The sequence below is a fragment of the Lipotes vexillifer genome, unplaced genomic scaffold (genome assembly GCF_000442215.2).
Source record: "Lipotes vexillifer unplaced genomic scaffold, Lipotes_vexillifer_v1.1 scaffold478, whole genome shotgun sequence".
Taxonomy (NCBI): domain Eukaryota; kingdom Metazoa; phylum Chordata; class Mammalia; order Artiodactyla; family Lipotidae; genus Lipotes; species Lipotes vexillifer.
This window is the reverse complement of record NW_006779682.1, coordinates 1880673-1905676: the sequence shown is the minus strand read 5'-3', so window position 1 is coordinate 1905676 and position 25004 is coordinate 1880673. Positions and strand designations below refer to the sequence as shown.

Below are 25004 nucleotides of genomic sequence, written 5' to 3'. Positions count from 1 at the left end.
GTACCAAAATGTTCATTGCAGCTCTATTTACAATAGCCAGGAGATGGAAGCAACCTAAGTGTCCACCATCGGATGAATGGATAAAGAAGATATGGCACATATATACAATGGAATATTACTCAGCCATAAAAAGAAATGAAATTGAGTTATTTGTAGTGAGGTAGATGGACCTAGAGTCTGTCATACAGAGTGAAGTAAGTCAGAAAGAGAAAAACAAATACCATATGCTAACACATATATATGGAATCTAAGAAAAAATAAAAGGTCATGAAGAACCTAGGGATAAGACGGAAATAAAGACACAGACCTACTGGAGAATGGATTTGAGGATATGGGGAGGGGCAAGGGTAAGCTGTGACAAAATGAGAGAGTGGCATGGACATATATACACTACCAAACGTAAAATAGATAGCTAGTGGGAAATAGCTGCATAGCACAGGGAGATCAGCTCGGTGCTTTGTGACCACCAAGAGGGGTGGGATAGGGAGGGTGGGAGGGAGATGCAAGAGGGAGGGGATACGGGGATATAGGTATAGATATAGCTGCTTCACTTTGTTATACAGCAGAAACTAACACACCATTGTAAAGCAATTATACTCCAATAAAGATGTTAAAAAAAAAAATGGTACATGCTAAAAGACAAGCAGAGAGGGACCACGGCTGGGACTCTGAGTAAGCATCAGCAGAGTATGCATCGTGAAATCAGGGAGCACATCTGAGCGGCAGCAGACATCAGCGACCATGGTGTTCACAGGCTGGGTTAGGCAGCAGCTTCTCTGGACCTGCTGTGTGTCTTAGATCAGTGAAGGAGGGTTCAGGGAGGAACCAGATACTTGCACAAAGCAATCTCTTCCTGGGGATATGCATTTTCTTCAAATGTGAGCACTCAAAAGGAAGCCAGAATCTAGCAAAGATACTACAAGGAAAATGGAAGAATAAAATAGAGACAGAAATCTATAATGAAATCTCCTCAGAAGAACGCCATGATTGAGATGAAATCTGTGAATAAAATAGCTACTTGTCTATGAAGCAAGAGCTCAGGAGAGAATGAAATGTGAGCTGGTGGAACTGGAGAAAGAAGGGAAAAAATAAAATCACAAAAATGAAGGCAAAATTGGAGAGAGCACAAAGAAGAACAGACTTCATGGGGAAAAAGATGTAGAGAATAAACATGAGAAAATATCAAAGTAAAATGGGAGTAAATCAGTTAAAAAGTCAGAGAGAAAATGACACCCTCTGGAAGACAGGTGAAGGGAATCTGATGGCACCGTAATCGGAGACCCAGGTCACCATGCTACCTCCTGGGCAGAGTCAGAATATCTGGATCTTAAAGGAACAAAGACAGAAATCTATTGAGCACCTTAAAATGTTTTCAAAAATACCTGGGAACAAATCTGGAAATTAATTCCATAACTTTGTTGACATGTTGCAAAAAGATGACTTCTGCACCCTAACCCTTGAAAAGACCCAAATTGGTGCCAGGTGTCACCCATTCCCTTCTCTCGGAACAAAATCAGTTCATTCTGTTGTCTTAGTTTGTACGTTTTCTGTGACTTGAGATAAACTTTGAATATACACACCCACAAATGCAAAGCACAGAAGAGAACAAATATTTACAGACATGATTCAAGAAGAATTTTCTTACATAAAAGATGATTTGAATCTACATATTAAATAGGCACATGACACATCTGGGGGAAAAGTGACCCCACATGCATAACATCAAGGCATAGACTATACATTTACTGGACTTCAAAGTCAGCTCTTCGGTGCATGCAGGCAAAAAAAAAAAAGAGTCATTTCTAAGGAGAAATCAGGCAGCTTCTGTTCCCTCCCAGGAAATAATGCAAGCTACCAACTCCTACCAGCTACACTCACTTTATGTGCAAAAAGGCAAGAGGCAAGCCATTGTGAAGAACGAACCTGGAATATTCCTTGCTGGAAAACTATAACTAAAGGACTAGCATTGAGCAATCTAAAATAGAACTGAGGTGATACCAAAGTGGGGCATACACTGGCTGAGCAGAACATGGAAGGGATAAGCCGTGACCATGGAGAAGGCTTTTATTGATAAAAAATTAGGATACTTAGAAAATGTATCATTGCGTCTACTGAGAATTGGGTTGTGTCTATAGAGAATGAGGCCCGAAATTCTGATCTTGATCTGGGCCGATTTGCTCTCCTGACATTGCTCTGTCTCAGTAAGTGGCACTTCCACTGTCCTCAAAGACCCAGGCATCCAGTTTGACCGCTCCCTTTCTCTTCAACATCCAGTCCATCAGTCAGATGAATTCAGAAATCAACTACTTGTCCCTTCTTGACAGCTTGTCCAGGCCACATCACAGCAAAGGCCTGCTAACTGGTCTCCAGCTGCAATTCCTGCCTTCCACCTAGGGCCGACAGGGTCCTTTGAAAACTCTAGGCAGAGCACATGGCATCTCTTAATTACTCCAATAGCCTGCTAAGTTCTGGTGTCCGCAGGGCAGCAGAAGAAAGGAGAGCGCCGCTGTCACAACTCTGATCCACTGCCTGCATTCCCCCCGCCCACCCCCGCCAGGCAAAACCACATCTTTAAGGTCATCGATGAGGAATCTGACCTGCTGGGACCTCCAGAATCTCCTTTCACTCCACTGCAGTGAGTGAGCAGGACCCAGCTCCATTGTCCACCTTGGTGCTTCTGGACCATTCCAGGCATAAACCCACTTCTGCCCCGGCTTTTACCCCTTGACCTTCAGTGCTCCCCCCAGATATGCGCATGGCTCATCTCCCATTTCTTTTAAGTTTCTGCTCAAACATTACCTTCTTCTGGGGCCTTCTCTGATAACCCTATTTTAAATATAAGCTCCTCCCCACTGCTCTCCCACTCTCTACACCAGGCAGGCCCTGACTCTTGTCCTTGGACATTCCTCTGACCAAAGCATCCCTGGAGGTCAGAAGTGGCCCTGTTTCTGGATGGCCAGAGAGCAAAAGATGTGCAGGCAGCCCATGGGCCAGGGCATCAGTTATTTCTTGCATCAGCAGCCCCTCTTTCCCCTTTAGAAGCTAACAAGGGGATGATCCAGGTCCCCAGGACAGCAGTTGAAACCCACTTCCTCCACTATAAATGACATACATTTGCTTAGCTATCGATTTCTGTGAGCTCAGGTAAGGCCCACCATGGTATTAAACCCTCATTTTTTTTTTTCAAATCTCTTTTTGACAAGAAGCCTTGTTTGTTCATGTAAAAAAAAAAAAAATCAGGAGACAGAATTGAATGTCTTAGACTTTGTGTATCCAGACCCAAGGTCAAAACTGTAATAACATTACTTTTCAGGAAAGATTGTTTCATTTCTGCAATAGCTGCCCTTAAACCACTGCAATTTACTCTGGAATTCTGAAGCTTCACAATTAAATTGGATCTCTTGGAGAAACAGCCTGAGTCTGGGGTGTGTGTGTGTGTGTGTGTGTGTGTGTGTGTGTGTGTGTGAGACATAGAACTGCACTTATGCTCTTAGTGACTATTTGATTATGAGAAACATATTCCATAAGCAAGGCTAAATTTTTCTTAAGAAACATCTTTGCTACTTGCATGATTAAAATAATAATATACCATTTCCCCTATTCTATTGGAAAATATTAAAAAACCAAGCATAAGACCTGGCATTATTCTCATCGTAAGAAACAGGCACTACTATAAACTGTGGGAAGGAGTGTAGGTGAAAAAAGTGATGACAAGTGGCCGATACGTATTGAAATCTATAGAAATTGCTTACTCTTTGAACCACAATTCTACTTATAGAAGTTTATCACCAGAGAGAAAATGGACATGTGTACAGAGATCAATGAGGTAGAAGTCACTGTGACATTTTTACGATAGTGAAAAACTGGGGGAAAAAACAGTATCCAACAGTAGTGTTGGACACACTTGGTTGCCAAGCATCCATTCTCCCCCTTAGTGAAATAGCCTGGGTTGTAGTCACAACAGCCATATGCTTAGCTATAACACAACTTGTAGAACTCCTGTGGCAAGGGCTGACCTGGCCGGTGAGACATGAGCAGAATTGATTTATCACAGTCTGGAGAGATCCTTAGAGGGAACTGACTCAGGTGGGTGTGAGAGCCTTCTCTCTGTGGTCTTCCTCATCCATGGAAATGTGCAAGTGGCCACTGGACCTTAGTAGCCATTGACGGATGGTGGGAGATGCTTTCAAAGAGTGACAGAGAGATAGATGTAAACAGTGTGGGTCTCTGATGACTCAGGGGAGAAAAACTAATCCTGCCCTACCTACTTCCAGACTCCTCTTATGAGAAGGAGTAAACCCTTGTGGCATTAAGTCACTGAATTCAGTCCTAACAAAGGCAAGAGAAGTTAGATGTATTTATTGATGTATGAATAGAAACTCAACAGAGACATTAAAAAGTCACAGTGAACACCCATATTTGTTGCCATGGAAAGACATTCACAGCCTATTATTAACTGAAGAAAGAAGGTTGTAGATCAGGAAGACTCACATGCTCGCAATTTTTTAAAAAACACAAAATTATATATATATCTACAGATATATATATTTGCCAGGGAGACAGGTCTGAAAAGCTAGATGAAAGTTTACAGTATAGGGACTTCCCTGGCAGTCCAGTGGTTAAGACTTCACCTTCCAATGCAGGGGGTGTAGGTTCAAACCCTGATCAGGGAACTAAGATCCCACATGCCTCATGGCCAAAAAAAAAAACAAAACCAAAAACATAAAACAGAAGCAGTATTCTAACAAATTCAACAAAGACTTTAAAAATGGCCCACATCAAAAAAAATCTTAAAAAAAAAGTTTGCAGTATTTATCTTTGAGTGATGGTTTTTTTTTTTTTTTGGGCCTCTCACTGTTGCGGCCTCTCCCGTTGCAGAGCACAGGCGGCTCCGGACGCGCAGGCTCAGCGGCCATGGCTCACGGGCCCAGCCGCTCCGCGGCATGTGGGATCTTCCCGGACCGGGTCACGAACCCGTGTCCCCTGCGTCGGCAGGCATACTGTCAACCACTGCGCCACCAGGGAAGCCCTGAGTGATGTTTTTAAAGGGGGATTTTAACTTTTAAAAATTTGTTTGCTGCAATTTTTAATTTTTTCCTTAATGATTTTAAATTGCATATCAAGTTCAAAGGTAAAAAGGCTTCTATAGTTTAATTTGCACATCAGTGATGGAAAGGAATAAGATGTCTGTAACACCCATAACAGACAAAGGGTTATTTAATCTATGAAAAAAACTCTTTCAAATAAATGAGACATGGAGATGAGTGTGAGAGTAACATGAATGAGAAATTCTCCAAATGGGAAAATGAAATGGTCTGTAAACAAAGGCTAAAACATTTTCAACATCATTAGTCATCTAAATTTGTAAATTAAGAGAGGAATTTGTAAATTAAAACAATTCACCCATCACATAGTAAAGACTAAGGAAAAAAGGATACTATCTAGCTGGCGAGGGTGCAAGACACACACAGCTTCATACTACTGGTTAGTGTGTAAATTGCCCTAATATTTTCCAATGTGTCCTGGTCCAGTGCAGACCAAGAGCCTTCAGTGTGATCACAGTATTTCACTTCTAGGGATTATACAGACATTTCTCCAAAGAAGACATACAGATGGCCAACAGACACATGAAAAGACTCAACATCACTAACGGTTAGAGAAATGCAAATCAAAACTACAATGAGGTATCACCTCAAACTGGTCAGAATGGCCATCATCAAAAAATCAACAGACAATAAATGCTGGAGAGGGTGTGGAGAAAAGGGAACCCACCTACACTGTTGGTGGGAATGTAAATTGGTACAGCCACTATGGAGAACAGTATGGAGGTTCCTCAAAAAAAAAAAAAGAAAAAGAAAAAGAAAGCAACCACACATATGCACATTGAACTAACACACAAGGATGTTCACTTCTTTAGTGTTTGTAATAGTGAGAAATGGAAAACAACCCAAGAGAAAGAAAGAACATCCACACAATGTCAAGCATTAGAAGATAAACATCATGGAAAATGTAACATCTTCTATATAAACTACATGCACATCGATATAAAGTACATTAAATCAAATGTATGCTATTTGTTTCCATGTAATGCAACATAGGGTTACAAGTATGGCCCCAAATAAAAAGGCACACGGGCAGATACTCTGAATAACGGGCTTTTATTTTGGGATAAAGTGCTTTTCACATGGACAATGTACCGTGGCATGCTACAGGGGAGTAATCTCAGGGATTTAAAACAAATTTAACTGACTGCCCCCCACAAACCAAATAGTATCTATCTCTCTGTTTCCTCCCCCTGCTCCTCCGCCCTAAAGGAAATACACCAAAAGGAACTGTGGCAAGTATGCCGTTTGTTTTTCTCTAATTGCTGTTACTTTCACAATAAGAAAATGCAACACAGTATATAACTTAAGTCTTAAGATTGTTAGGGAAAAAAACCCATGATTTATTTATTTGTTGTTTGTTCATCCTATCAGTATATATTTGTCCCTCACCTGTTTAATAAATTGCTGAAGGAAGTTATGTGAATGAGAAAGGAAAGAGTATTTCCAACACGTTCGTAAGCATAGCTAAGGAAACGTTCCTGGAGAAGGTGATAAGATAGAAATAAATTATTTTTACCATGTCTAGAATGGTTCCCTCATTAGTTTCCAACACTGCTCATTTTAATTTATGTAATGTTTACAGTGTTACCTTAATACTGGGAAACGTTGCTTTGCCTTTGAAGAGGAAGCAAGATTAAGGGTGAAATTTTGCTTTTAAAAAGAGACTACCAAGGAGATGATAGGTAGTTTTTCATATCTATGGTATCTAGGTAAATAAAACAACCAGTAGTTTTATTTTAACCTTCTAAAGCCACTTACCCTTACTTATCTAAATACTGGGGAAATAATTTTCCAGCAATGAGTAATTCTGACAATTTATACTTGTGTTTCCAGGTGTATGGGCTTGCAGGGGTCCCCAAGCAGATCACGGTCATCCAACATAGGTAGTCAAGGTAGAGCTTTCCCAGGTGCTGAAATAACTTACATAAATAAACTGCCTCCCCTACCCGGTCTTTCCAAGGGCATGTTATACAAGAACATTTCATAGCCCAAATGAAAACACTTAGGTGGGTTACTAGGGGTGTATGTGAAGGATGGCTACACTTGGTGGAGGTGGGGACGTATATATTTGTAAGAAACATCTCTGCAAGAAATGCTCATCTCATCCTTTAGAATATAACATACATTTGGTAGATAACAAACAAATCAAGTAACTTCATACCTTTAGAGAATTTCCACACGATGGTGGGTACAGGATAACCCTCAGCTGAGCAATTGAGAATGACAGGCTTGCCATAAATCCCATCTTGGTCCCGTGGCTGAACCACAAACTTGGGAGGAACTGAAAAAAGAGAAATGCCACCAGTAATTCAGACAAGACTGCAGATTATTAAAGCTGTGATTTTGAGAAATCCAAGAATTTTAACAAGCATGAAAGTACAAAGAATGCTTTACATATATATGAAAATAAAGCAGAGGATTTGTAATTAGGGACCAATTAAGGAAGCAATTTCAGTGCAGGTGATTTTTCTTATATCAATGATCTGACGCAGATGGAAGTTGCTTTGCACTGGACTCGAGTGTGGCAGCTTGACTAAACCAAGGGAATGTGACATTCTGTTTTTGATCTGTGTTATGGAAGATCTTCAGGGATCCATTCTTGGGTATGAAATGTTTTTAAAGCATCCAATATCTATTCTTCCTCTAGCAGGAGATGAGGGGAGAATTAATAGTCTCTTCCTAAAGGCAGTAAAGAACACAACATGGTATTGAACATTTCCTAAAAATCTGATAAAGACACATAGACCATTATTTCTGACATCAGTACCCTTCTGAGCCAAAAAGGGACTATGGAAACCAGTTGAAGGGAGGTGCTATGAAGGCTTTATAGAGTACCTATTTGAAAACAAAACCAACAGATTAAGTAACTGCTTATTTGGTGAGTTTTGTGAGATGCTGAAAAAAACACCATCCCTACCCAAAATATACACATGCACTCTGCTTAAAAACTACCTGCCAAGAGAACACAAATGTTTTGAGTTGTTATTGTGATTTTTAAGAGTATTCAAGTCTTTTCTTAAAGAGAAGATACAGATTCTTCTAGGAAAGGTAGCATCTAAAGTTCTTAGGATCCAGAAATCTTTTCCAGCAGATCAGTGACTAATTACAGGATGGATTTTCAATGAGACTGTCATGAGACTAGGTGAGAGGACATAGATTATGTCCACCATATATCAGATACTTAGCAAATGTGGGAGTTCTTCCCCTCCTTTGCACAACTCCTGATAAGGCTTATCTTTTCTGCATTGCAATTTCCAGAATTCTTCATTTTGAGGCAAAAATGTGGTCCTATGTGTTAAAGATATATAGGAATTCCAGCCACCACATGAAATGGACTGGGGAGAAGTTTAGAGTCTACACTAGTTAGGATCTTAGGAGCATGTTGAAATGTCATGAGCCATAGTGAACATCACTTTGCCCATCAAACAGCCAAGGAGGGGGGAATAAAATCAAGACAAGAAGCAGCTAGAGATGGAACTCACTGCTGTGTTTCTGGAAGAAAAAACAGAGAGTGATGGCTAAGAGCACAGAACCAAAGGCTAAACACCTGGATTTGATCTCCAACTTTGCTACTTCTAGGTGGGTCACCTTGTGTAAGCTGTCAAATGTTTCTTAGCTTCGATTTCCTTATCTGTAAACTGGGAACTCTTTGTTTTTGCGGTACGCGGGCCTCTCACTGTTGTGGCCTCTCCCGTTGCGGAGCACAGGCTCCGGACGCGCAGGCCCAGCGGCCATGGCTCACGGGCCCAGCCACTCCGTGGCATGTGGGATCTTCCCAGACCAGGGCACGAACCTGTGTCCCCTGCATCGGCAGGTGGACTCTCAACCACTGAGCCACCAGGGAAGCCCCCTTATCACTTTTTAAAAATATATTTACATTCTATAGACTACATTTGTCTCAGAATACCACCTAAATGAAATAAAATTGCTCACTATGAAAAGACCCATTGGCTGTGCAAATTATTTAATTAAATAATGTGCACATTGGAAACTGTGTTTATTAATGATGTTAAAGCTGGACACACCTGCATTTACTAAATTAACCAACACTCCTACGACACTTCATATCTTCCAGGCACTTCTGACAACTTTTATAATCTTAATTCATGTTATCCCCATACCAATGCTATAAAATGAGTTCCCAGGTCTTCCCTGGTGGCGCAGTGGTTGAAAGTCTGCCTGCCGCTGCAGGGGACACGGGTTCGTGCCCCGGTCCAGGAGGATCCCACATGCCGCGGAGCAGCTGGGCCCGTGAGCCATGGCCACTGAGCCTGTGCATCCAGAGCCTGTACTCCGCAACAGGAGAGGCCACAGCAGTGAGAGTCCCACGTACCACAAAAAAAAGAAAAAAATGTGACAAGGGTGTCTGTCTCATGGTGAGAAAATTATTCCTAGGAAAAAAGTGCTGGAGATTTTATAGAGCAAAGTTTTCTAGTAAAATTAATCTAACAACCACAAGGGTAGATTGCAAAGTTTAAGACATCATGTCAGAATCATTCTGTCCAGGGTGGAAGGTAAATATGCAATCATGTACATTCTGTCTATTTGGCTCAAATTCTGCTGAGAGCAAGGAATCTCTTGTCAAATGGGCAGGGTAGCTAATCTCTTGCATTTCCTCTGGAAGAATGTCTAATTATAATTGATCCATGATCCCTCCCCTCGATTTGGTTCTAATCCAAAGCAATAGTATTTAAAAACTGATCACAGAGGTTTACATGGAAAATAACCACTGACATATTGTAAGTGTAAGGCAATTACTGAAGGAAATGGCCCATAAAATTGAGAATTATCTTTCATATGCCCCTCTTTAATCTCCTTATATCAGGTACTGATGATTCTTTCTTACAAGTGTGTCACATATCCTCAAATTCTCTTCATCTTCATTGCTGTGTCCTAGTCATGATGGGTAGACAGGGTGTGCGGTGAAGTGCCTCCATCCATCTGGTTTCAGCATCACAGGGTGGACAGCTCCATGCATTTTGCCAGGGCACCACACCAAGAACAGGAGTCTCTCTTTGCTGTCTCAGGGCCTTCTCTAAAGTAATAAACACCCACCTTCATGGGTGCAACCAGTGAGGGATGGGCATCGGGATAAATGCCCTGCCTCTCCATCTTCCAATCCTATTGGACAACTCTAAGGTGTGCTCTATGTCTGTGCTTCTCAAACATCAGAGGGTGTCCAAATCACCTGAAGAGTTGATTAAAACCCAAGTTGCTGAACCCTCTGTCCCTAAAAGTTTTGACCCAGTAGGTCTGAGGCACGATCCAAGACACTGCCTTTTCTAATAAGCTCTCAGGTGATGCTGAGGCTTCAGGTCCAGAGACTACCTTTGAAAACAACTGTTCTGTGTGATGCCTTGCAAGGTTCCCAGAAGGAATGAGCCCCAGTTGCCCACAGCAGCAACTAGCTCATTAAAGCAACTCTTACTGATTTTTCCCTTCCTTTCCTAATCTCATTTCCCTTCATTCTTTCACTCTGGAATCCAGGAATTACACCTCAAATAAGTGATCTACAGCCAGTCCTATACCTCACACTCTGCTTTCAGGGGGACCTAACCTGAGACAAGGCTAAAACTGGCTCTTATCTGGATTTATGAAACAGCTTCCTAACTAGTCTACCTGCTACCTACTGGCCCACTTGAATGCATTCTGCCCACAATGGCCTGAAAGATCCTTCTAAGAGAGAGATCACATGAGGTGACCTCCCTGCTTAAAATCATCAGTGCCTTCGCATTGTCCCTTGACACAACTGAAGCCCTTACGATATTTTGAAGGCTCTTTATGACTTGGGTCCTTGCACTCCAGCTTCATCTCTTGACATTTCCTCTTGTAAGCTTTGCTCCAGTCTATCTATTCTCCAGCTCCCTCGGGTCTTCACATAGGCTTCTGTATTTCTTTGTTTAACAAATTATCAGTTAGTAGTATTTACATCTCAGCTCAAATTTCACTTAGTGTGGGACACCTTTTCTGATGCTGTGGACAAGACTGAGTGCCTCCACAGAATCCTGTGTTATCATGTCATAGCCTTTACCACACGTTTGGTGTTGCTGGCTTAAATGCTCATCTCCCACATCTGGCTGCACACCTGGGAGAACAAGAACCATGGCTTTCTTGCAGACCATCACACCCCAGCACATAACACAGTGCTGGAACACAGAAAGTATCCTGCAAATATCTGTTGAATGGACAAATCAATAAACGGATATTATTGTTCCGGTTTTAAAAACTAGGAAACAGACCCTATCCAAAGTAGCATGGCTCAGTTAATAACTCAGATCAGAGTGACCCCAATGCACAAGGTCTTTGAGGAGTATGGGTCTAGAAGCACCATCTAACAGAAGAAAGCAGAGAGCACTGCAGGAGGATTTTGGTCAACGAGATACAGAACTGGAGGTGGAAGGATGCAGAGCTGTCGGCACTGTCATGATTTTGGCCAAAACTTATGATAGGACCTAAAGACTGAAGACTCTGTATTGTCTCAGTTATAATTCCTCAAAGTTGCTGGTTTCCTTTTTTTTTTTTAACTATATTTTGGTTTCCTTTTATTTGCAGAACACTTTATTTGTGGTGAACATATCCACATATAGTTGGCTTTCCAATAGAGAGACTTTTCCAGTGGGGATGAGGGTGATTAAAGAGATAGAAGGGATGAGTTCAACCAAATAATTAGGTCGCATCCCCAAAAGGCAATGCAGGCCACTGTTGCCATACATTTCTATGAATCATAATTGTGTGCACATGCAATACTCCTGTTGCCCTAAAAAGAGTCATGTGAGATGCATATGTTCTAAAATACCCAAATCCTGTCATGGGACCCAGGTAGCCTGACACTATCTGAAGTCTTGAAGGGATTCCTTTGAGAGAGTTGCCTGCTTCATGATGCTTAAGAGGAGGGTTGTTCAAAATACGTGATCTTTGGCTTTTGTCTGTTTATTAAGGGGAAGAATTATTTTTGCTGTTTTTAAGGGAGGAATAGGACAGGTGTATAATAGGACAGGAATTTTTCAGTGTTAGGTTCAGTCCAGTGTTTTATGTTTGGAACTCATGGCCTCTAAGTAGCTATATATTTCCAAAGAATGGACGTAGGTTTCACTACCTGTCAACAGGGACAGGGATTCGGTTTTATTGAAGGTAAATCAGAAGCTACTTGATGGTGGCAGCGGAGGACGGGGCCCCCGTGTAGACAAATGTTGCCATTCTCTGCTGTATGGCATTTAGTCAAGATAGTAATTGATCAAAGTCTAGGTAAGAGTTAATTTATGACACTGGAAACTAACCTCCAGTGGCTTCCTGTCATACCCAGAGTAGATAACCGCCCCCCCACCTTCTCTCCTACTCAACAGTGAGCACATTGGTCTCTTGCTGTACTTTGAACCCACAACACCCACTCCTGACTCAGGGTCTTTGTACCTGTTTGTCTCTCTGCCTGTAACTCGCTTCCTACAGAGAGACCTGTGACTCACCCCCTCACTTTGGTCAAGTCCCTTTTCACACATCTCTTCAGAAAGGCTTACCCTGTGCATCTGAAAATTCCATTCCCTTATCACTGTCAATATTCCTATCAAGTTTTACTTTTCATACCACAGGTAGAGATGCCTGACATCATTTGTGTGTTCATTGCCTCTCTCCTGCTCTGAAATGTAAGGGTTTTTTTTTAACTTTTTACTTTATATTGGAGTCTAGTTGATTAACACTGTTGTGTTAGTTTCATGTATACAGCAAAGTGATTCAGTTATACAGATACATATGTATCTACTGTTTTTCAAATTCTTTTCCCATTTAGGTTGTTACTAAGTTTTATGGGGCAGGGACTTGCTCTCTGTGTGTTGATCACCATTGTACCCCCAGCACTCACAGCATCTATTATAAAATAGGTGCTTGACAAGTATTTGTTGGAAAAATGAATGGATGAATGAAGCAAAATGATAGCATGAATATAGTATCATAAATTGGGTCCACAAACAGCAACTAGATAGTGGCCTTGTATAAGTTTTCTTTTTCCTGCCAAATAAAGGTCAAGTAAGGGCTTTTTAGATAATGTGTTTGTTTCACTATGTGCCAGCTCATCATTAAAAGCCAGAAACAACAGACCCGTCATAAGATATAAAGAAGTATAAGAAAACTGACCTTTGGAATCGCAGATAGGAAATCATAGTGTTGGTAGCTTTCCTCGCAGTGGTGCTGAGCCAATAACAGAACCAAAGGGCAGGCGTGTTTTGCCATTAAGTTCAGTCCTTTCCCTCAAAATGGCTTCATCTATGCCAAGGTCACCCAACTGAGTGTGACATTAGGGTGATCATCCATCCACTGCCAGTGTAAGTCATGAGGCACATGCATAAGTGCTAAGGGTTTTTTCTTTTAACTTCTTATGATAACAGCTAATTTATTTTAAATTAAGTCTTCATAAATCTTCCCAGTGACCCAAACTATAAAAATGTGCTTAGCCTTACAATGGCCCAAAGTCATATGACTCTGGTGTAAGGAATAACCAGGAGCTGGGTTCCCAAATTCCATTTCAATCCTACCCTTTTATCCTATACTTCAGCCTTAACGTCTCAGTTATCACCTCTACCTTCCACACACAATTTGTCCCCAACTGCTTCAGTTTCTACAAAAATATATTGCACTGTTACCTTTTTGACTGTATTCCCTAGGCCACCATTCTAATTAATTGCCTGATACTTGGGATTACCCCCAGCCTCTTCTATGTAATGTGTCCTCAATCATGTACCAAAGTCATGCAGATGTGAGTGGAAGGAAGGGAGAAACAGAAGAAGAGCCGGAAAGGGAGTTACCACCTGCTGGCTTATTATGTGCCAGGTGCTGTGATAAATGCATTCTTTTTTTTAACCCTCAGAAAACCCCGATTAACTATTCTCCCATTTTAGGAATAAGAAAATTGGGGTAAAAATAGCTTAAGGAATTTACTCAAGATCACACAGCTAATAGGTGTCCAAATTGTGATAGGGATGGAAGGAAAAAGAGAGGTGAGGGAAGCAGGGATGGGGTCTGGGGGGTCAGTTGACAGGCCAAGATGTATGTCTTCCCTGGGTTCCCTTATCTGTAGAGACACAGCCCACTGACTGCTACCAGACTGGTCTCCCACCTCCAAAGGCAATCAGTTCCAGGACTTCTGAGGTTCCCCATCACTTCCTACATCAAGCATGTATTTGTTCAAGGCAACAAGCAGGCAGGCTAACTATGATAATGGCACAATAGCAACTCTGTTTACAACAGCCAGGACATGGAAGCAACCTAAGTGTCCATCAACAGATGAATGGATAAAGAAGATGTGGCACATATATACAGTGGAATATTACTCAGCCATAAAAAGAAACGAAATTGAGTTATTTGTAGTGAGGTGGATGGACCTAGAGTCTGTCATACAGAGTGAAGTCAGAAAGAGAAAAACAAATACCGTATGCTAACACATATATATGGAATCTAAGAAAAAAAAAATGTCATGAAGTACCTAGGGGTAGGATGGGAATAAAGACACAGACCTACTAGAGAATGGACTTGAGGATATGGGGAGGGGGAAGGGCGAGCTGTGACAAAGTGAGAGAGTGGCATGGACATATATACACTACCAAACATAAAATAGATAGCTAGTGGGAAGCAACCGCATAGCACAGGGAGATCAGCTACGTGCTTTGTGACCACCTAGAGGGGTGGGATAGGGAGGGTGGGAGAGAGGGAGACGCAAGAGGGAAGAGATATGGGAACATATGTATATGTATAACTGAGTCATTTTGTTGTAAAGCAGAAACTAACACACCATTGTAAAGCAATTATACTCCAATAAAGATGTTAAAAATAAATAAATAAATAATGGCACAGCCTCTGTGTCTTAACTGGTGCTGTTTATCCCTCACTGACCTCAGAAAATATGTCTGAATGCCTCTGTCCTCCTTCTACTCATTCATTAAATGAAGAGAAACTGGAGAGCCCTGCTACTATCTGGGTGCTAAGGACATAGCAATTGTTACCTGATTCAATTCTCTCAGCAATTCCAGGAGGTAAGTCTCATTATTTCCATTTTACAGATGAGGAAACTGAGACTCAGAGAAACTCAATCATGTTTCCAAAGTCATATAGAAAATGAACAAGCAAAAATGTAGACCTTGGTTTACTTACTGAAAGTTCCAGTGCTGTTGCTGTATTTTTTAAATTAATTTAATTTATTTACTTTTGGTTGTGTTGGGTCTTTATTGCTGCCTGCAGGCTTCTCATTGTGGTGGCTTCTCTTGCCATGGAGCATGGGCTCTAGGTGCGTGGGCTTAGTAGTTGTGGCTCATGGGCTCTAGAGCACAGGCTCAGTAGTTGTGGCACACAGGTTTAGTTGCTCCACGGCATGTAGGATCTTCCCGGACCAGGGATTGAACCCGTGTCCCCTGCACTGGCAGATGGATTCTCAACCACTGTGCCACCAGGGAAGCCCTGTTGCTATATTTTTTATTTTCTTTCTAAACCTTACTTATACATCAAGGCTGATGGCGCTCACTCCTTCCATGAAGTCTATCAAACGGCACTGACCTCTCCCTTATCAGAAGTCATTTTGCTCTTGTCATTAGCAATCTGTCACTTGGAGACTTTCCAACCACCCTCACTGAGACAAGGCAACTTCAAGGTCTCTGAACTCCTTATTCTATTTCTACTTTTCCCAAGCTACATCTAAGGCCAAAAACTTTAAAGCCCCTAAGAGGAAAACATTCTCTAATTTGAGTTAAAGATGTAAATAAAAACCCATATAATTATTCTCTAACTGAGCTTGTTATTTTTATGTGGGTTTTGTTTCTCCAACTATATCTTTGCATATTTTTCATGAATCAAAGGACGGATTATGTTCCAAAGTTAGTGAGTCTACAGTGTGCAGTATGGAACACTCTTCATTCCAAATGGCAATAATAAATAAGATTCTTCATTTTATCAAAAAAGATCTATTTAGCTTACCCAGAATGCGATCTAGCTGAAGTGGTGATAAAATGCCACCTCTTGACCATTCAAACTAAAATTTGAAATTCTGAGAGCGGCTGCCTGATCTCTAGCTATACAAGAAGAGAGGCTGTCACCCACGGCAGGCATTAGTCATCCAGGGAGAAAGTGCCCTGCTCCAATCATTGTGTACTAAGGGCAGAGGGGAAACAGATAAGTTGGTGAAATGTTCTACATTGGAGCAACTCCCCAACCCAACACCCAGCACAGTCCTTGGCCAGAATTCTTGCACGTCTGTCCTCAAGGCTTCTCACACATTTCCCTCACACAACTGGCCATTGAATCCTGCAAAGCATCTTCTGTTTTGCCCATTCTATGACCACCTTAGCTCCAGCCATCATCCCTTCTCACGGGGACTACAAAGACCTCCCCTTCAGGCGTCCTGCCTAGACTCATTTTATTCCAATGCGTGACTCGTCCTGCCATGAACCATATGATTTTTCTGCTCTAAAACTCTGCATAAATTTCCGTGGCCTCCAGACCTCTTTCATAGGACAGAAAGCCTTCAAGATGTGGACCAGACTTAGCTCTCAAGTCTCACCCTTCCTCATTTTGCCATTTTGCACACCATTCCCCCAGACACAGATGTATCTGCCCTGTCAAGCCCTCCTGCCACTGCAAGTAACAGACCTTCTTCCAGGAACACGATGTCTTCCTTCCTCTCCTCTTAACTACTTGCTATATTTCCCAATCCTTCAGGATTTCTCCCTCCCTTCTGGAATCTGCCTCATTCCCGCTGGAGCAGGAGTTCTCAATGGGAGGAAATGAGCTTTCATCATCCCAGTGACTCTACCCCAAGGACTGGCAGTTAGGAGTATGTGCTAAGTCCTTTGTTGCTTCATGATGCAATAAGGGAAGGATGAAGCAATGAAGGACAGAGCAAATGCAGTCATTTGGGAGTGGGTGTAAAAGTTTATATCTATCCATTGATATTTGGAAGACATAAAGCTTAGTGTTTTTTTTTGTTTTCTTTTGCAGACAAGTAAGACACAAGAAAATACAGAATTCATGGGACTGTTAGGTTTTTGAAAAAAACAAGCAAAATAATGATTGCTACAGACAAAGACTTTAAAATAGAGAAAGCTTCATTAGAGAGTTAAGGTTATCTTGTAACCCTTATCTAATTAATTTATTTTAGCCATTGCCATTCCAGCTGTAATTAAAAGAAGAGTAGGCCCAAAGAAAGCTGCCTTGACTTTATTAAGGTTTATTTAAAGGTGATTATTTTCTGAAATCAGCATGAGGATCTATTATGGTATCTATGCAACATGAACTCAAGAATTGGCCCAGGTTTAAATTTTAATTCAATGAATCATAAACCTATCTCCATTGTAGCATGGGCTAAGGAAAGTTGTGTACCTTATGTGCCTTACATATTCCATTAAATAGAATTAACAAAGAGATATGTTTACTAAAAGTCACGTTGAAGTTAGAATATTTTCCATATGTGTTATAAAATATGATACAGCCCGTGAGGAAGGAGTGCAAATAAGAGCCTTTAACTTTAAATCATTGAGCCTTAATGCCAGAAGGGAAACTACTCTTTATTGAGGCCAGCCACTAACCTGTGACACCTATTTCATGCAATGCCTTTCAAAATGTCATTCGGCTTTTGATAAATGATGTCTCCTCCATTGTCAGGAAAGTTAATATATTGTGACGGAAATTATTTCATTATTTCATTTTTGACGAATTTTGAATATTAGAAAATTTACATTTAAATTTTTAACAAATTGAGGTGTAATTTATATACAGTAATATTCACAGGTTTTAAATGTACAGTTTGATAGATTATGCAAAAATCTGTAAAATCTACACCCTATGATGTGCTATGGCATGGTTTTTTCTTTGTGCTTATTTTACTTGAGCCTCATTAATCATTTTGACCAGTAGATTTATATTTTTCACCACATTTGAAAATTTTCAAGTCATTACTATTCAGATCTATGCTTTTCCTGCCCTTCTTTCTGAGGCTCTAATTATATTTATATTGGACTCCTTGACATTACTTCAAGCTCACTGAGGCATTGTTTGCCATTTTAAGTCTTTTATCTCTCTAAAAAATTTGGATATTTTTCTCGTGCCCTCTTTACAAGTTCAGTTATCCTTTGTTCTGCAGTATCCAAGATCCCACTTAATATATCTAGTTAATTTCTCATTTCAGATATTGTGCTTTTCAGATCTAGAATTTCCTTTTGGTTCTTTTTTAAAAACGTTTTGTACTTCTCTTCTTGCATTCCCTACATATTCACTCATTGCACACATCTTTTCATTTGAATTTTTGAAAATGCTTATTATAGCTACTTTAAAACCCTGCCTGCTAATTTTAACATCTGTATGCCCATTAGGCTGTTTCTTTTCTTTGTTTTCCTTTTATTTATGGCTCACATTTTCCTATTTCTTCTCAGAGCCAGTAATTATGTGCAAGGCATTGCAGATATGCTATGATATTGAGAGTCTGGATTTTGTTGTCTTCCTTTTAAGAACACTGAATGCTATTCTTGCAAACAGTCAATTTACCAGTGAAGAAATTTAATCCTGTCAAGGCTACCTGTAGGCTTTTTATTAGGGCTGGTCTAGAGTAGCCCTTATCCCAGGGCTAGATTAGGCCTCTCTTAGTGTGTGGCCTCTTCTGAGATTTTAACTGGATTCCCTGTGTGTTCTCTACTCTGGCTTATCAGAACTCCAATGTTTCTCAGGACTGTGTGACTGCTGGAAGCTTTATTCATCTCACATACTCCTGGAAGTTGTTCTCTGCTAGATTTCATAGGGTCTTGCCCTATGCATGTGAAGTGTAGTATTAAGCTAAAGATTCAAAGGGAGCCCTATACAGATTTTTAGAAATCTTTCTTTGAACAGCTCCCCACTCTCTAGTACTCTGACCTGCAATATCCAGCACCTCAATGGTTCTAATGGTTCTTTGTTTTTCTTCACCATAAAAATCACCATTATCTATTTGGGCTCTGCATCCATCTATCATGGTTTGGAAAGTGCACCGAGAAAAAATATGGGGTGAACTTGGGGCTTAACTCATATATTTCTCTCCTCTCTAGGACCACAGCCCTGTGCTGCCTGTTTCGTATTTGGAAAATGGTTACTTTATAAAGTTTTGTCCAGTTTTATAACTGTTGATGGTAGGAGGATAAATCCACTGCATGTTACTCTCTGATGACCCCATTTGATGAATTTCATATTTATCTTTTAAGTTACTTGACTCAAAATCTGTCTCACTGAAATTTCCAACCATTTCTGTTGGTTCTACTTTCTGGAGCCCCACCAAGATTATTATTACACTAGTTTGTACATATTCCACTGGTTCAAAGGACCCAATTAACTAAGTCAAGGACTTGGATCCTGCAATTATCTCTTTATCCTGCCACATACTTTTTTCCTGTCTATTGGCTCATTCCCATCAGTATGTAAGCTTCCCTTGTCCCATGTCCACCTCGCCTCCTGTCATACCAACATTCCTGAAAATACAAAAATAGTTGTATTTTCCTGAGTTCCCACACATTCATCTCCCTTTCTTTGTTCAAGCCCCACTAATCAGGGATTCACTGCAGCCACGCCACTGTACAAGGTAACAAGCAATATCCATCTTCCTAAAACCCAATGAGCAATTGGTGATTCTCCTCTTTTTCCACTTTCAGTGGGATCTGATATACTTTATCGCCTATCTTTCTTGATTATTTCCTATTTTGCTTTCAGGACCCCACAGTCCACTGGATTTCCTCCTGTTTCACTGACTGCTCCTTCTTCTTGTCTCCTTTGCTGATTCCTCCTCTTATTCTGGAACCTTAAATTTTGGAATGCCTTGAGTCTAGACCTTCTTGTTTCTCCCACATCATTCTTTCCCTTGTGACAACTGCTATTCCTTGTGTCTTCTCCACTTCTGTAGAAGACACTTTCATTTACCTTATTAGGCAAAATATGTACTTCATTTAACAATTCCTCTTTCTCTCTCTTTGCAACATTCACTATATATACATGCTTTCTTTGATTCATCTCCAAAACATATTTCAAATTTGTCTGCTTCTCATTACCTTGACTGTAACCACCTTGACTCAAGGCGCTTTTTATCTTGCTTCGACTTCTGAAATAGCTTCTTACCTACTTGCTTTCGGGACCAATCCATTCTTTCCACAGCTGCTAGTGTTATGATTAAAAACATAAATCAGGCCATGACACTAGCCTAGTTAAAGTCACCAATGGCCCCTCTTTGCATTTAGAAAAAAACTCCAGGCTTCTAAAATAGCTGCATATTCAAATTACCCAGGGTGCTTGGACTTAATCTTGGCTGCATATTAGAATCAACTCAGGGAATTTACAAATTCCTGGTGCCTGGGTCCCACCCCCAATGATGGTTATTTAATTGGACTTCAACCTGGACATCATGAATTTTTTAAAGCTCCCCGCATAATTTTAATGTGTGACAAAATTCAAGAACCACTAACAGGTGATTTTGAATTGAAAAAAAAAAAAAAAAAAAAGGATAATGCCCCAGAGATCTGGGAGATGGATCTACTCCCAAAGATAATGATTTAGCTTCAAGAACCACTAACGGGGAATTTTAAATTGAAAAAAAAAAAAAAAAAAAAGGATAATGCCCCAGAGATCTGGGAGATGGATCTACTCCCAAAGATAATGATTTAGCTGGGCTTAGTTAGGACCAGAAAATGGTCATCAGTGTTTTCTTAAATCTCCCAGGAGATTTTATGGTGAAGCCTGGATTGTGAACCACTGCCCCCGCACATTACCTTCTCCTTGACTATTTCTCCAGCTACTGACCTGCTTGTGAAGCACATTTCCTTTCTCCGAGCTATATCACCTAACTAGTGACTTAATGTTAATTTCACAGAACCTTATTTAATACATTTAAAAAACAACCACAGGGAGATACTAATCAGATTGTGATCCGCTACATTATCCTGATTGGCTAGGCTCAATTCCAGGCCATCTGACCTTTGCCTTGGTCAAAAAAGTCTGGTTGCATTTCCTGCGAAGTCAAGTGATTCACAGAACACTCACATACATTTTTATGTAGCATTTCTGTTCTCTGACCTGGATCCTTCAGAGCAGATTATATCGGAGACAGGCTAATGTACTCACTGCTTTGCCCTTCACAAATGATAGGAAGAGTCAGTTCTCCTTATAAGAAAACACTTGGGAAGTAGTGGACTAGATGGGCTCCCATTTTTATGCATCTTCAAAAATGGGAAAAAGCTTTTCACGTATCCCAATTTTATTAGCATAAGGCCATTTGTACCTTTGTTTTGTATCTAACTGAAGGTAGATTTGCTTACTCAGCGAAAATCTTTCTCACAGATACAAAGTTGGTGCCTTCATATGAATTCTAAGTATGCTCCACTTTATTTTGTTGGCAAGTAGACAGAATGAGCATTACTCTTCAACAAGAAAGGAAGGAGAGGGGTCATGTGGACAAGTTGTAAGGACTGAGGAAGGACATGGGAACCTATTGCTCAAGAAAGAGTCGGCTTACATCTACTGACTGTCCTGCAGGTAATGGAAATCATCTCCTCCTGACAATTACAGTGAGAGCCCTGTGTTCGAGGACTTTAAAATGCAAACAATCAACATTAATATAAATCTTTAATTTCATACAGTTACTTTTGCAATGTGGATGAATATTCTACTGGTAGATGAACACCTACAACTCTAGGAGAACCGTAAAATCACAGAACATCCATGCTCAACAGACACTGGAGAACACTAGCTTCTCATTTTGAAGATGGCAAGTGTGAACCTTGATGGGAATTTGCTGACTTGCAAAGAGATTTGAAATAAGACTGTTGCTTACATTATAGGTGCATTGAGAGCCCTGGTAAAGTTTTCTGCAAGTTAAACCATCTTATTTTAATTTTTTCATAAATATTGCCACACTTTGTTTAATTTAGTAAATGTTTCAATAGCCTTCCAAGATAGACATTTAATGCTCAACAGAAGGGAGGAACAAAGAAAACCACATTTCTAAAACTAAGATAAAAAAATATAAAAAGCTACTATTTTTTGACTTCAGAAAAACTGTGAGATATGGCTTTGGCAAATATTATTTTTAAAAGCCATCAATCTAGATGATAATATAAAAAGTGCTATATAAAGTAAATATAACACAGCATGAGCTCATGGATTTTGGGCCTCACAAGTCACTGGGTTAATGCAGGGAAGCCTTATTTCAAGAATTAAATCCCATGGTCCCCACATCTTATTTACACATTTCTTCTCTGCTAATTTTCTGAAACTTCACATTTTAGGTAAATACACCTTGGCCTGGAGTTTAGGGGAGTTCATAGTTGGCTTCTACAGCTGTGTGTGTGTGTGTGTGTGTGTGTGTGTGTGTGTGTGTGTGTGTGTGTGTGTGTGAATGTGATGACAGGGAATTCTTATGAATGCTGGTTATTTTCATAACATTTCAAGGAAACACCATTGGTGAGTGCTATTGAATCTGACTGCATAGGTGCCATGCATCCTAAGTGTCTCCTCACCTCTCACAATTAGTTGGCTTTGGTGCTCCACAGCTGCTGCCTCATTGCGGGCTATGCAGGTGTAATTCCCATTGTGCATCAGGGAGAGGTTGGAAATCCTTAAGGAGCTTGTGAAGTCAATGTTGTCAATGGTCACCCCAAGGCTCGCTGGGATTGGCCGGCCGTCCTTCTGCCAGGTGATGGTGATGGGTAGGTCCCCTGAGACCACAACACACGGGATGAAGACCCGCTGTCCAATGGAGAATCTTGGAAACTCAAAAGGTTGGATAAAAGGTGGAACTGAAAGAAAAGAAAAGAAAAAGTAAGAGAGGACAGATGATAATGAACTGTGTAAATACTCTATATTTTTTTCTTTAACCGTTTTGCATGACATTGAAAGAGCAAAATACAAATCACTGCTATAGCATAAAAGTATATGAACTGGTAGAACATTTGAAATTGTGCTCTTTTGTTATTTGAATTTTCTCATTGCTCTAAATGAAAAGCACGGCTTGATTTGTACTTCAGCAAATATGCTTAATCACATTTATTTTGATAAATTTTTTAAAAATTCAATAATCATTTTTAAAGGAAACATTTCAGATTCTGCACTATTCAGTGTCAATACTATGAAAGAGGGACCTGGGTTTGGTTTTCTCTTGGAAGCTTTTAAAAATACTGTGTACAAGAGGAGATTTCTTTCCTGCTTTGCTAATATTAGGAGTACAATGACTGTTCCCTCTTCAATCCATTCCACATCTTGTTAATACTTTAACCCTACTGAAGAAGCAGAGATTCCAGTTTAATTGTTAACATTTTTTAATACCTAACATCCAACTAATAGCAAATGTTAATTTAAAAGATTTGTGTTAGGATAATTGCATCATTACTCTGCACCCCTCAATTTTACACATCCCTTGCACATGACCTTAAGTTATGAACTGGTCTGTGGCCAGTTTTCTGAGTTGTGGAGATGTGTTGCTACTGAAGATAAGGTTATAGTCTTCAGCTCGGCCAGCCTTGGACATAGCCAAGCTCAGTCTGGAATGTTCTTTTTAGATTTAATTTCCCTAATAAACTCTTATTCATCCTTCTTATTTGTCATGGGGTCACGGGCTAGTTATCAATATCCTCTTCCTATCAGCCTTTTGGGGTAGTTATTCATAGATTATTAAGATTATTAAGCCAATAATAACCTAATATAAGCCAGTTATTATGTTAGGTGATTTTACAAAATGAAGTTATTCAACAGCAGGATGTAGTCTCCCTCCAATTATCAACTCAGGGTAGACAAAAGGGATCCAGCTGAGAAACACCTGAACAGAAACCATTCATGCATTCATTCATTCACTCAAGAAGTGCTTACTGAGCACATGGTACGTGCTCAATACTGCACTGTGTGTGCTGGACAGACAGCAATGAACATGATATACCATCTGTACCCAGTGGAGCTTTCATTCATAGTCATAGGCAGCAGATGTCAACAAAGTATAGCAGTGGTTTTCTGTAATTTAATATTATTATTACTACTCCTGTATGCTTTCAAAAGAAGTTGGAAGTTAGAATTGCAAGTTAGTCATTAGCCAAATTGCAAATTAGTCAGAGTTAGTAAGCAGGTGACTCAAGTTAGGTTTTACGAGAGAAACAAACAAACAAGCAAGCAAGGAAACAGCTGAAAGTACAGACAAGCATATTCAATGTCAAAACTGCTGTGGAGGGCTTCCCAGGTGGCGCAGTGGTTGAGAGTCCGCCTGCCGATGCAGGGGACACGGGTTCGTGCCCTGGTCTGGGAAGATCCCACATGCCGCGGAGCAGCTGGGCCCATGAGCCATGGCCGCTGAGCCTGCGCGTCCGGAGCCTGTGCTCCGCAACGGGAGAGGCCACAACAGTGAGAGGCCTGCATACAGCAAAAAACAAAACAAAACAAAACAAACAAACAAACAAAAAGCCCTTCACAACCTGGCAGCACCTACCTTTTTTTCTGGTCTAAAAAAAAAAAAAAAAAAAAAAAAAAAAACTGCTGTGGATCCTCAATGTAAAGTTAGAACTTTGGGTCTGCAACAAGTTGATCTGACGCTAAGAGAAAAAGATCTCAGGATGAGGTTCTACCTGGTGCTTATAACCAATGAGTTAGTGATATTTTAGAAATGTGGATAGTATGAATTTTGTTTCTGTTTTCTTTTTAAATTCTGATCACTCTGTAGCTAATTCTTGCCTCTGTTCTTGAAAAGTAGAGCCCTTTCTCTATCCTGTAACTTTTTTTCTGCTATGAGGAGACATTCTTATGCTTAATAAATATTGACAGCCTATACCCTGCATAGATCAAGTTGGATTACACTGTGTTTGTTCATAGTTGTTTGTCATTAGGCAGGGAAAGTGCCAAGTTGTAGCAAAAGTGCTTGTATTTCTCTAAATCTTGCCC

At 40.4% G+C, this 25004-nt stretch overlaps 1 protein-coding gene across 1 annotated transcript in view; it reads right to left on the bottom strand.

The window, feature by feature from the left end:
* The window catches only part of LOC103088094 (Down syndrome cell adhesion molecule-like), a 433151-nt gene that overhangs the window by 29639 nt on the left and 378508 nt on the right, over positions 1 to 25004 (bottom strand). The window contains exons 11-12 of the mRNA XM_007452883.1: positions 22604 to 22882; positions 7267 to 7386 (exon numbers count right to left, since the gene is read on the bottom strand). Coding sequence (XP_007452945.1) covers positions 7267 to 7386; positions 22604 to 22882 — 399 coding nt within the window. The remainder of the gene's footprint in view (positions 1 to 7266; positions 7387 to 22603; positions 22883 to 25004) is intronic.